The 12,629-nt window shown below is 43.5% G+C and overlaps 1 protein-coding gene across 1 annotated transcript in view; it reads left to right on the forward strand.

The window, feature by feature from the left end:
- LOC309546493 (acetylserotonin O-methyltransferase-like) overlaps nt 1–12,629 on the forward strand; it is an 84,218-nt gene that overhangs the window by 46,452 nt on the left and 25,137 nt on the right. The window contains exons 3-4 of the mRNA XM_082246232.1: nt 1,965–2,094; nt 6,628–6,696. Coding sequence (XP_082102358.1) covers nt 1,965–2,094; nt 6,628–6,696 — 199 coding nt within the window. The remainder of the gene's footprint in view (nt 1–1,964; nt 2,095–6,627; nt 6,697–12,629) is intronic.

Raw genomic sequence — 12,629 nt, forward strand, 5'->3', positions numbered from 1 at the left:
TCATTATTATGAATAAGCGATCAGAGATGTCGGCTGTTTAACACAATCGGATGACTATGTCATCCATTGGCTTGGCTGCATATGGGAAAGACACGCAGACTGCATGTTTTTTTTTTTTTTGTGAACGACAGCGCTGTCTCCTGAGCACCTGAGACCAGAGCTGTCAATCACAAATCCGTCTTCTTTCTAGTGGCATTGTCGCACAGGGATGGGGAAATATTTTTTAATTAAAGTTCTTCCTTAATCACTTTGAGACATACTTACAATTTAATAGGTAGACTTAAAGTTTAATTAAACCCAGTGCAACTACTTGATATTGGGGATGAGGCAAATGTACCTGTGTCTAGTTCAAGGCAGGTTTATAGAACATGACAGATTGGGTTACAGGCATAAAAACATCAATATTTCAAAGGGATGTATTTGAGACTTTGTGTGTATGAATATTAATTGCAATAAACCTGTGTTTTGCCCATGCAATGAAAAGCAACAGAATCAATTTATTTGCCGCCACACCAGCAACACACAATTATCTTTTCTTTATACCCCTTTACTCTCTTCAGCATCCAGGAGGAAAGGTGTAGTACTTCTGACAATGGGGGAGCATATGCCTTAAGCAGGCCAAAGCTCAGGGGTGTCAAACTCAATTTAATCACGGGCCACATCAACATTATGGTTGCCCTCAAAGGCCTGTCTGTATCTGTAAGACTATATAAATGTATTTACTCGATATCATATTCAATAATTGCCTCTGTATTCAATTATTACTAGTTTTATTAACAACTGAAGACTAAGGCTGTGAATGGCAGGTGCAGACCGGCATGGTGCCCACTCACACTCCTGTAGCAGGTGATGCAAATCTGAAAAGGAGGGTTGTACACCACTGGTCTCATCCTCAAGAAACTGGTTCTGCCATGGTATTCTGTCAGAAAAGTTTCTTATGGATAATGACAGTGGTGTGCGACCCTCCTTTCAACTGATTTAGAATTGTATTATTCTCATAATAATTCTAAGCAGATGTCAAGAGCCCCCTCCCCCCACCATCAGAAGTCAAGATTCCTCTATCGTCCCTTACATCAGAGTGCACCCCCCTTGTGCTGCTGTCAGGAAGAAGCTGGGAAGCAGAAAGTGCAGAGTGTGGAGCAGGACCAGAGGAAGGCTGGAGTCAGTTGCCAGAGTCTGCTGAATGATGAGACCAGGGGGTGCTGCAAGTGAACAGAGAGGTGCAGAATCTGTAAGAAGAGTTCTGTCATCCTCTCTGCTGCTGACTGCTGAAACAAGGTGGGGACAGAGACAAGGGAGGTGCCACAGCTGCAGAAGATGCGCAAGGGCCACATTAAAATGACCCGCGGGCCTTGTGTTTGACACATGTGCCATAGATGATTATTTTTCTGTGTTCAACCAGCTGGTTAAATAAAAAATGACTTGATTCCCCCAGCCACACATTTAAGGAGGTTGGGGAATCCTCCTAGCTGTGCCTTTGTATTCTGACAGCGAGGAGACTTCCCTGCTGTCAGATTATACTGATCAGCACCGCCAGTTATAGCCAGCGGTGCTGACCGAGCATCAAAAACCCAACAGGGCAGGTGTATAAGAGTAGATTGGTAGATCAACATCTGTACAAACATCCTTTCGCGAAATGTAGATCAAAATTCAGCCGGTCCCTGCTGAACTTGCAGAAGTTTGATGGCTGGCTTTACTCCTTTTCCTCCCATGTGATGAGAGGAACATTATTTCCTGGCACAAAAGAGTTGTAAAGAACACAATTAACCAGAAAAAAAAAAAAAAACAACCAGAAGTTCTAACCTTCTTATCTTTATCTAAAAATATGTTTGACCTTTGACTTCAATGTGGCTGCAACAAAAACTGCTCAATTTTAGATATTTAGCATTATGTATGACATGCCTGATAAGTGGATCCTGAAGAATTACCACTTTTATTTATTTATGTATTTATTTATTTTTTAGCATATTATTCTAACACAGATGTTTCTTCGGTATATCTGGTCAAATCAAGTCCAAAGTCCCTATATCATATGATGATGTACCACTCTAGCACCATGTATACATGTTGGCAATTCCTACCCCAAGCTGTAAGGTAAAGTCCTAAAAAAGTGAATTGGAAGTTCTTTCAATGTGCAATGTGTTAAGGTATAGCTTGTTATTTAATATGTACTGTACATGTGGCAGCTATAATTACTCATTATATACAAGGTGGAGGCTGAAGAGAGCCCATGCCTGCTCCAGGTATTACTGCTACATCAATCACAAGGCCACGCACACAACTATGATTCTACTCTTCATAAAAAGCTTTATTCAACCAGAACAAAGACCTGGAGAGTCCCTACCAATAGACTGCCCCGCTCTAAGGCATTGAACATTTATGGGCTTAATCATAGGGATGGTCTATGATTAAGTTTGTAAGGGTGAAAAGCATCAGCTTGCACTGTAGATTCTCTGTTCTGGCTGAATGAAGCCCCTTCCAATGGCCCTTTATCTTTGTCTTGAGGAAGGGTGGACTTCACACATCATAAGATCAATGTAATTGTCTGCCACATTGGTCAAATGGTTGGGAACCCGTCCCACTGACTCCTACCCATAAACAGTGAGTTGGAGTTGTTTGTGAGAGCTAAGGCTGGCCATACACCAGTCCTTTTTTCTTTATTCAACCTGTGGGTTGAACTAGACTTGATTCCCCCATCCACACATTTGTGGATGGGGGAATCCCTCCCCGCTATCAGAATACATTCATCACCACTGCTGGCTATTTTGATCCATGTATGGGCAGGTTGGTTGTGAACAAGGCCATCAGAATACACTCATCACCACTGCCAGCTATAGTCGGCAGTGCTGATCGAGAGTTTTCCAACAGGTTGGTTTTACATACGTCGATTGATAGATTGACTTTTTTACAACCAACCTGCCCATACATGGATCAAAACTCGTCTGCTGCCTGCTGAACTGGCTGGATTTCGATCAATTGTATGGCTGGCTCAAATAAAGTGAGCATGCTCTCAGAATAGAAACCTCAGCCACCATTAATGCATATGTGCGGCTTATGGGGGTTAAGGCCCACCTTCCCTGTCATCGCACATATGTGATACAAGGTTAGCAAGAAGTTACAATAAATACAGTATGTAACAATCCTGAGCAATTCAAACTAAGTATATGAAAAAAAAAAAAAAATAGGCAGTGCTTGCCTTTCATGAACACTGCATGTGGCAATTGACATGCAGTGTTCATAAAATATAGACAGCTAATTCTTTATTTTTTCTTGTATAAGACGAACGTGGCCCTGCCTTCTCTCCTGGAGCTGATTATGCATGTCTTTGATGTACTCAGTTTGAATTGCCCAGGATAGTGATTATTTTTTTTCGAACAGACATTCACTTAAGAGATTTTTGCTGACAATTTATAATTTAAACTTTTTACTGATTACTCGTTTGCAACATGTAACTTTCATTGCTTATGTGGTGAATGACACTGCACATGTGCAAAGTCAAAATGCTTGCAACAGAAGGTGGTAAAAATTATCTGGAATCATTGTGAGGTTCTATCACCTTTATCAATCAATATGTATAAGGTAAAACACTGAATACTAAAAGATATCAAAAGTAAAGCACATTATGTAATCATTACAAAATACCCAATTATTGTATTATTGAATGTATATTTTATATGGAGTTTTGGATAGCTGTGCTTTGAAATAATATCATTCTTCATAAGAATAAGGGGTGTATTTCTAAAAAAAAAAAAAAAAATCCCACAGCTATCCACTATTTATCCTGTGAAACTGTATGCATATTCAGTCTATGCAAAAAGGGGTAAAATCAAATGTTAGTAAGTAGAGTTGAGCGAACACCTGGATGTCCGTGTTCGGCTGTTTTTTTTTCCCTAAATGGGTTTTTATTGAAAAGCGGAATAGAACAACAGTATCCAACGGGTGTATCTCACAGTAAAATATGCAGACTAGGCCGCAATTTTTTTCCCCCCCTAAATGGGTTTTTATTGAAAAGCGGAATAGAACAACAGTATCCAACAGGTGTATCTCGCAGTAATATATGCAGACTAGGCCGCAATTTAATTTTTTTTCCCTAAATGGATGTTTATTGAATAGCGGAATAGAACAACAGTATCCAAATTTTTTCCCTCTTAAATTGGTGATTTTAGAATAGCAGATTAGAACAGCAGTGTCTAAACACTGTATGTCACAGTAAAATATGAAGGAAAAACGTTTTTTTTTTTTTTACATCCAGATTAAGCAGACACATATGCACTGAGCATGCATTATATGGCTGCTACACGCCGCCCACCTAACAGACTGATAAAAGTTTTTTTAAAAGTCACGCGGCTCCGGCCAGTAGCACAGCCGGAGTCCGCAGACCTGGAAGGAAGACAGGCGAAGGTGGATACGGCCTCCAACGGGGACGATGAAGGCTTCGCTTGGAGGTAAGTGTCACATAATATGCTAGTATGCGATGCATACTAGCACATTATGCCTTTACTTTCCAGGTAAGAAAAAAAACGACAGACTTTACTTCCTGTTTAAGGAGTGTACCGGGAAGTCGACTGCCGCATCCTTAACACCTGATGACTCATCAGCTGTCAGTGCGTTTCCCCACTGACAGCTGAATGTAAACAAAAGAATGCTGGCAATGAAAAATAAATGGAAAAAAAAAAAAAAACAGCATGGGGACCCCTTAGGTCTGCTATGGATTATAGGGGAAACCTCGCTCCAAAAAAAAACCAAAATGAGCCTGGGGCCCCCCCTCCTTAACCATACCAGGCTACATGCCCTCAACATGGGGGGTGCTTTGGGGCAGGGGGTGCTCTGCCCCCCCCAAAGCACCTTGTCTCCATGTTGATTGGGACAAGGGCCCCTTCCCCACAACCCTGGCCTTTTGCAGGGGGGTCCTTATCAGATTCTGGAAGTCACCAGATCCTGCCACCCCCCCCCCATGTTAATAAATATTTCATCCAAAAACTGAAAAAAAGTAAATAAAAACACAACACAAGTTTTTGCAAGTCCTTTGGGAAAAAAATAAAAAAATGTCCCCTGGTGTGAATCCATCATCAATCACGCTGCCCGGCGCCACCGCCGACCTTGGGAGCCTTTGTTGGGACCATTTTACTTTTTATGCTTTTACTACACCAGGGGACATTCTTTTTTTTTTTTTAAATAAAGGACTTGTCAAAATTTACTGTCATTTTTTGACACAACACTTTTTTTGATGAATGTGTAGGGGTACTATGTACCCCGTATTCATTCACATAGGAGGGGTTAAAAGAGGCTTTCAGATTTCGATAAGCCCCCCCTCAGAACCCCACAACCACTGGCCAGGGCTGTTGGGAAGAGGCCCTTGTCTCATAAACATGTGTTTTGGGGGGCAGAGCCCCCCTGCCCCAAAGCACCCTCCATGTTGAGGGCACGTGGCCTGGTATTGTTCAGGAGAGGGGGGGCAGTCGCTGCCCCCCCCTTTCCTGACATGCTGCATGCTCGGATAAGGATCCGGTATGAATTTTCGGGGGATCCCGGACTTTTTTTTTTTTTAATTTTGGCATGGGGTTTCCCTTAAAATCAATACCAGACCCGAAGGGGGGGGCCAGCTTGTTTTTTTTTTTTTTTATTTATCTTTCATTGCTGGCATTCTTTTCACAAGTTACATATATATCATGTATCATGTATATCATGCAGGTGTGACTTTCATGCAAATTTTGCGGATTTACATTGAAGTCTATGGCCCTCAAGTCAGAGCAAAGTAGTGCAGGAACTACTTTAAAGTCGCTGCAACTTTAAGTCGCACAGATATGAGTGGTACCCATTGGGAACCATTGGGTGCGGCTTGTCATGCGACTTTGGGGTCCAAAGTTGCATGATAAGACACACAAGTGTGAATAGGGACTAAAACGAATTACTTTACTATGATTGCCACCTCCATCTAGTGGCCATAATGCTGTATTTTCCTGATTTACTCTATGGAAAACTTTTGACCCGCAAAGGAAATAGCTCAGGAACATTTATTTTTGCCCCATTTGCACATAATGAATGCACATGATAACTACTGTATCTTTGCAAAAATTTTTATAACTACATCCCTAAGAATTTGTTCAGATTTGGGCACTGAAAACCAAGATTTTTTAAAAGGTGGCTTTAACATAAGAACAAGATGTCCCTGCAAACCATCTATCCCTGTGCCACTTGCAAGAGTTTGCTAGAGCACCCTGACAGCGTGCACAGATCTGAAATGTACCATTGGCTATAATATTAGAGAACTGTTCTCTCTGTTCATATGCACTGCTGTAGTAGACACAATGCAGTCTGAACAATCCAGAGTGTGACTATTATTACAGTCTATGTAAACGAGAAAATATCAGTTTGAAGTTAAAGTAAAGCACAGAATTCTGTATTTAAGTTTTATATCTTTCTTTAAATATAATGGGATAAATTTGGATATGTTGTTATCATTTTTTTCCCCCAAAGTAAAAGCACAAAGCTGTTCATTGGTTTAGGTATGCTAAAAAAATACGGAAAATGTTTAAGATTCTAGATAAATGAACATAAGTAAAGGAGTTTATTTAGATGCTAAACCAACTATTATATTATCAAATAATGTTGATTCTTCTATCTCAGAGAAGGAAAAAGCCAGTATGAAAGAGCTTTTGGAGTCTCTACAAAGGACTTGTTTGACGCGGTTTACAGGTAATGTAGTTATCAGAATCTGAATCAAGTAACAATCTCACACTTCCATGCAGAATATTGTCCTTCAAATAAAGCTATTGTGTCAAACTCAGACTGCATTCATTTGCACAACTTTTCAAGGTTCTACGAATGTGGTTTTGTGATGTTTTCTTATGTAAATTTGCAATTTGCATTTTAAAACAGTAAATGTCTATAATATATTTGTCTGGGGAATTTTTTATTTTCCAATATTTTATTCAAGTTTTTCCCCAATAACAGAAATACAAAAACAGACAATGAGACATTGTAAGGAGGAGTCATTTGGGTGTGAACATATGACATAACCAGTTGGCAACAGAGGTAAACAATATAAGCAATACCAAATGTTTGGTATGAGGCAAAGGGGTGTTGTTAACCCACCCCTGGCACCAGGGCCGGATTAAGAGCATCATGGGCTTGGTGCTGAGGATTTTGAAGGGCCTTAAGGGCCGTGCCTTGGCATGCACCCAGAGGAGGAAGGGTGCAGCCATGCATGCCTAATTCAACATGGGATGCTGTCTCATAAAGCCCATAAACACATCCATGCATCGGCAACTGTCCCTCCTTGTCCGGCCTTCGTGCTGTGTGGGGAGGTTCTGAGGGAGCTGCCTGGGGAAGCGAGCATAGAAGCCAGACTTCTGTGTTTACAAGTGACAGAAGAGCGTTAACAGTGAATATGGCCAACCCGGGGCCTATATAAAAGGTAGGGGCCTGGAGCTGCAGCTCCAATAGCCCCTACGTTAATATGGCCCTGCCTGGCACCCCATCTGGGAGCAAACTGTGTCAGGGAGGGAGACAGTATTGCCCTTCTTTTATATCCAAGTATTTTTGTGAGTTTTTACAGAGAAGGGTAAGCAGACATGTAGGAGCAAATCTATTGACAAATTAGGAAGGGCTGATCCTGGAGGATAAGACAGAACAGAAATAGGGATTATTGGTTGTAGATTAGCATATATCAGTGGTTCTCAAATCCGGTCCTCGGGACCCACCAACAGGCCAGGTTTGCAAGATAACTAAATTACATCACAGGTGATCTCATTTGCTTCTCAGTGATTGCAGTATTCTAGTCTGCATCCCCCAAGGTAATACTTAAAATCTGGCCTGTTAGTGGGTCCCGAGGACCGGATTTGAGAACCACTGGATATATGATATAAACTATACACTTAAAGGGTAACCCCACTTTCCTGTGGGAAAAATAGCAAATAGGAAAAAATAAAATATCGTATACAGTTGCGACACAAATCATATTGTAATAATGTTATTACAAATTACCTTTACTTTTTAATCTGCAGCCGCTGTAATTTTCTGAAAATGCAATGCAATATGGCAAACTGGAGCTGTTCTGTACACAGAATGTGTACTGACCACACCCCAGAAACATAATTTCCTGCTTGTGTGATTGGCTCACTGATTTTCCCAGAAGTCTGCACTAAGATAAAAGTCAAATTTAACCACTTAAGCCCTGGAAGATTTTACCCCCTTCCTGACCAGGGGGTATTTTGCGATTCGGCACTGCGTGACTTTAACAGACAATTGCGCGGTCGTGCAACGCTGTACCTAAACGAATTTGACGTCCTTTTTTCCCACAAACAGAGCTTTCTTTTGGTGGTATTTGATCACCTGTGCAATTTTTTGATCATGCGCTATAAACAAAAAAAGAGAGTCAATTTTGCAAAAATAACAATATTTTTCACATTTTTTTATATGAAATTCCCCCCCAAAAAAATGTAAAAATCAAAATTTTTTAACATTTTCGGCCAATTTGTTTTATGCTACATATGTTTGGTAAAAAAAATTGCAAAAAGCGTATTTTGATTGGTTTGCGCAAAAGTTATCGCGTTTACTAACAAAGGGAAAGATTTTTGTAATTTTTGTTGTTTTTTATTTAACGTGTAAATGGCGGCGATCTGCGATTTTTTTTGCGGTACTGCGACATTGCGGCGGACAGATCGGACCCTTGACTGACATTTTTGACACTTTTGGGGTTACCAGTGACATTTCTACACTGGCAGTGAAGGGGTTAACTTTATTTGAGAGGGAGGGGTGGTGTGTGTCCCTAGGGGCGTGATTCTAACTGTGATTGGCTGTGGCTTGAGGTGTAGGAACAATGATCAACGGTCCTACATAGGTCCTACAGGCTGAGCAGTTTTCCTCATTAGTGCTCTGCAGCTGCACAGCTGACAGATAATTATGAAACCACTCCCATTAGGCTCACTTAGCACAGAGGAACACACAGCAATTTCTTCAGACTAACAAAAGGTAGGAATCTGGAACAAAGTTTGTTAAAATCCTTGCAATGTACAGAGATCACCCAGAGGGGAATGTTTTTTTCTCAACAAAAGTGGAGTTATGCTTTAATTATAATTTTCAAATGCGCTTGGTGAACTGAAACCTAATATAACATTAACCAGAAGTAGGAGGAGCAATCAATATTAATCAGAAAGGGTTTCCAGTCCATCCATGATAATGGTCAAGACTTATAAAAGGAGAGGGGGAAAGGATTTTGGAAAGGATATGGTGGGAGAAGAGAGAAAGAGGAAAAGAAGAGGCGTTAGGGATGAGGTGTGTTGGGAGGTTAAGGAGTCCTATGGGAAAAGAGGAAAGGAAGGGGGGGAACTGAGTATAAAAGGGAAATGGGTAAGAGGGTAAGGGATTAGTGATGTCGCGAACCTAAAATTCGCCGTTCGCGAACGGCGAACGCGAACATCGGCAAATGTTCGCGAACCGGCGAACCGGGCGAACCGCCATAGAGTTCAATAGGCAGGTGAATTTTAAAACACACAGGGACTCTTTCTGGCCACAATAGTGATGGAAAAGTTGTTTCAAGGGGACTAACACCTGGACTGTGGCATGCCGGAGGGGGATCCATGGCAAAACTCCCATGGAAAATTACGTAGTTGACGCAGAGTCGGGTTTTGATCCATAAAGGGCATAAATCACCTAACATTCCTAAATTATTTGGAATAACGTGCTTTAAAACATCCAGTGTGTGAATACGATCAGGTATGATGTTTTATCGGTCAAGTAGTGTAAGGGTTACGCCCGCTTCACAGTGACAGACCAAACTCTGACAGACCAAACTCCCCGTTTAACAACAGTCAGTCAGTCCATTTGCACAACCGCAAACTCCCCATTTGCACAAGGTTGGATACCAAGCTAGCCATGTCCCGTTCCTTGTCCTCACTGACATCATTGAAGGTCTCTTCCTCCACCCAGCCACGTACAACACCAAGGGTTCCCGAAAGGTGAGAACAAGCCCCCTGGGACGCCTGCTATGGCTGGTATTCCACCTCCTCAAAGCCACCTTCCTCCTCTGACTTCTCTTCTTCAGACTCATCTCTCTGCGTTGCCACAGGTCCAGCAATTGACAACGACAAGGCTGCTTCTGGTGGTGATGGGGAGTGGACCACAACTCTTCCTCTTCATGCTCATCTACAGCCTGATCCAGTACTCTTCGCAGGGCACGCTCCAGAAAAAACGCATATGGGATGAGGTTGATGATGTTGCCTTGGGTTCGACTGACCACCAGGGTTGTCACCTCCGCAAAAGGACGCATGAGCCTACAGCCATTGTTCATGAGCATTCAGTAACGCGGCCAAAAAATACCCAGCTCCGCAGAAAGAATGAAAGAAAATGAATGTTTTTTCTATGAAAAATTATCCTGCGGATCGCTTTTGGTCTGTTAACAATGAAGCAACGACCTTATCATCTGGGGTGTGCCAACACACTCCTAGAGGTGATCGCTTCATTGTGATACGCAAGCCCCTTCACCACGACAAGGTAACGATCACGAAGGGGAATTGACACATGTATGTGCCTTTTTTTTTGCAGCCACAGTGTAACACCAGAGGCCAGAAAAATTAGGCATGTACACATGCATGAAAAAGTAGGTATTGTTGCAGCCGCTGCTGTAGCAGCGGCCTGAAAAATTGAGGTTTTCAAGGCAGAAAGTGCACTAAAACATTGCGGCTTGAACCGTAGTTGGTGGCGGAGACGTCACTTAAGTCATCCGGCATGCAGAGAATGATTAAATACAGCAGCGTGTGGACCATTTTTAGCCCAAGGCATCTCAGTCATCACCAGGCCTTTTTTAGTCAAATGCATCCCCCACTGTCAGTCCCTTCGGGATCCATGCCTCATTCATCTTAATAAACGTGAGGTAATCAAGACTTTTTTGACCTAGGCGACTTCTCTTCTCAGTGACAATACCTCCTGCTGCGCTGAAGGTCCTTTCTGACAGCACACTTGAAGCGGGGCAGGCCAGAAGTTCAATGGCAAATTGGGATAGCTCAGGCCACAGGTCAAGCCTGCACACCCAGTAGTCAAGGGGTTCATCGCTCCTCAGAGTGTCGATATCTGCAGTTAAGGCAAGGTAGTCTGCTACCTGTCGGTCGAGTCGTTCTCTGAGGGTGGACCCCGAAGGGCTGTGGCGATGCATAGGACTAAAAAAGCTCTGCATGTCCTCCATCAACAAGACGTCTGTAAAGCGTCCTGTCCTTGCCGGCGTGGTTGTGGTGGTAGGAGGAGGATTACTTTCACCTCTTCCCCTGTTGGATTCCCGTTGTGCTGTGACATCACCCTTATATGCTGTGTAAAGCATACTTTTCAACTTATTTTGTAGCTGCTGCATCCTTTGCGACTGCCGGTAATTGGGTAACATATCAGAGACTTTCTGCTTATACCGGGGGTCTAGTAGCGTGGCCACCCAGTACAGGTCGTTCTCCTTCAGACTTTTTATACGAGGGTCCCTCAACAGGCATGACAGCATGAAAGACCCCATTTGCACAAGGTTGGATGCCAAGCTACTCATGTCCAATTCCTCGTCCTCACTGATGTCATTGAAGGTGTGTTCTTCCCCCAGCCACGTACAACACCACGGGTACCAGATAGGTGACAACGAGCACCCTGGGATGCCTGCTGTGGTTGGTGTTCCTCCTCCTCAAAGCCACATTCCTCCTCTGACTCCTCTTCCTCACACTCCTCTTCCAGTGTTGCCGCAGGTCCAGCAAGCGATGGTAAGGCTGTTTCTGGTGGTGGTGATGGTGACCACAACTCTTCCTCTTCCTCTTCACGCTCATCTACGGCCTGATCCAGCACTCTTCGCAGGGCACGCTCCAGGAAAAAAACATATGGGATGATGTCGCTGATGGTGCCTTCGGTGCGACTCACTAGGTTTGTCACCTCCTCAAAAGGACGCATGAGCCTACAGGCATTGCGCATGAGCGTCCAGTAACGTGGCAAAAAAATACCCAGCTCCGCAGAGGCTGTCCTAGCACCCCGGTCATACAAATACTCGTTGACCGCTTTTTCTTGTTGGAGCAAGCGGTCGAACATTAGCAGTGTTGAATTCCAACGTGTCGGGCTGTCGCAAATCAAGCGCCTCACTGGCATGTTGTTTCGCCGCTGAATATCTGCAAAGTGCGCCATGGCCGTGTAGGAACGCCTGAAATGGCCACACACCTTCCTGGCCTGCTTGAGGACGTCCTGTAAGCCTGGGTACTTCTGCACAAAACGTTGCACAATCAGATTCAACACATGTGCCATGCACGGCACATGTGTCAACTTGCCCAAATTCAATGCCGCCAACAAATTGCTCCCGTTGTCACACACCACTTTGCCGATCTCCAGTTGGTGCGGGGTCAGCCACTGATCCACCTGTGCGTTCAGGGCGGACAGTAGTGCTGGTCCGGTGTGACTCTCTGCTTTCAGGCAAGTCAACCCCAAGACAGCGTGACACTGTCGTATCCGGCATGTGGAATAGCCCCTGGGGAGCTGGGGGGGTGCAGTTGGTGAGGAGCAAGACGCAACAGCAGAAGAGGACTCAGCCGAGGAGGTTAGCAAAGAGGATGGAGTAGGAGGAGTAGAGGAGTTGGCAGCAGGCCTGCCTGCAAGTCGTGGCGGTGTCACCAACTCCT

Source organism: Pelophylax lessonae, assembly GCF_965119305.1.
Source record: "Pelophylax lessonae genome assembly, chromosome: 2".
Classification (NCBI taxonomy): domain Eukaryota; kingdom Metazoa; phylum Chordata; class Amphibia; order Anura; family Ranidae; genus Pelophylax; species Pelophylax lessonae.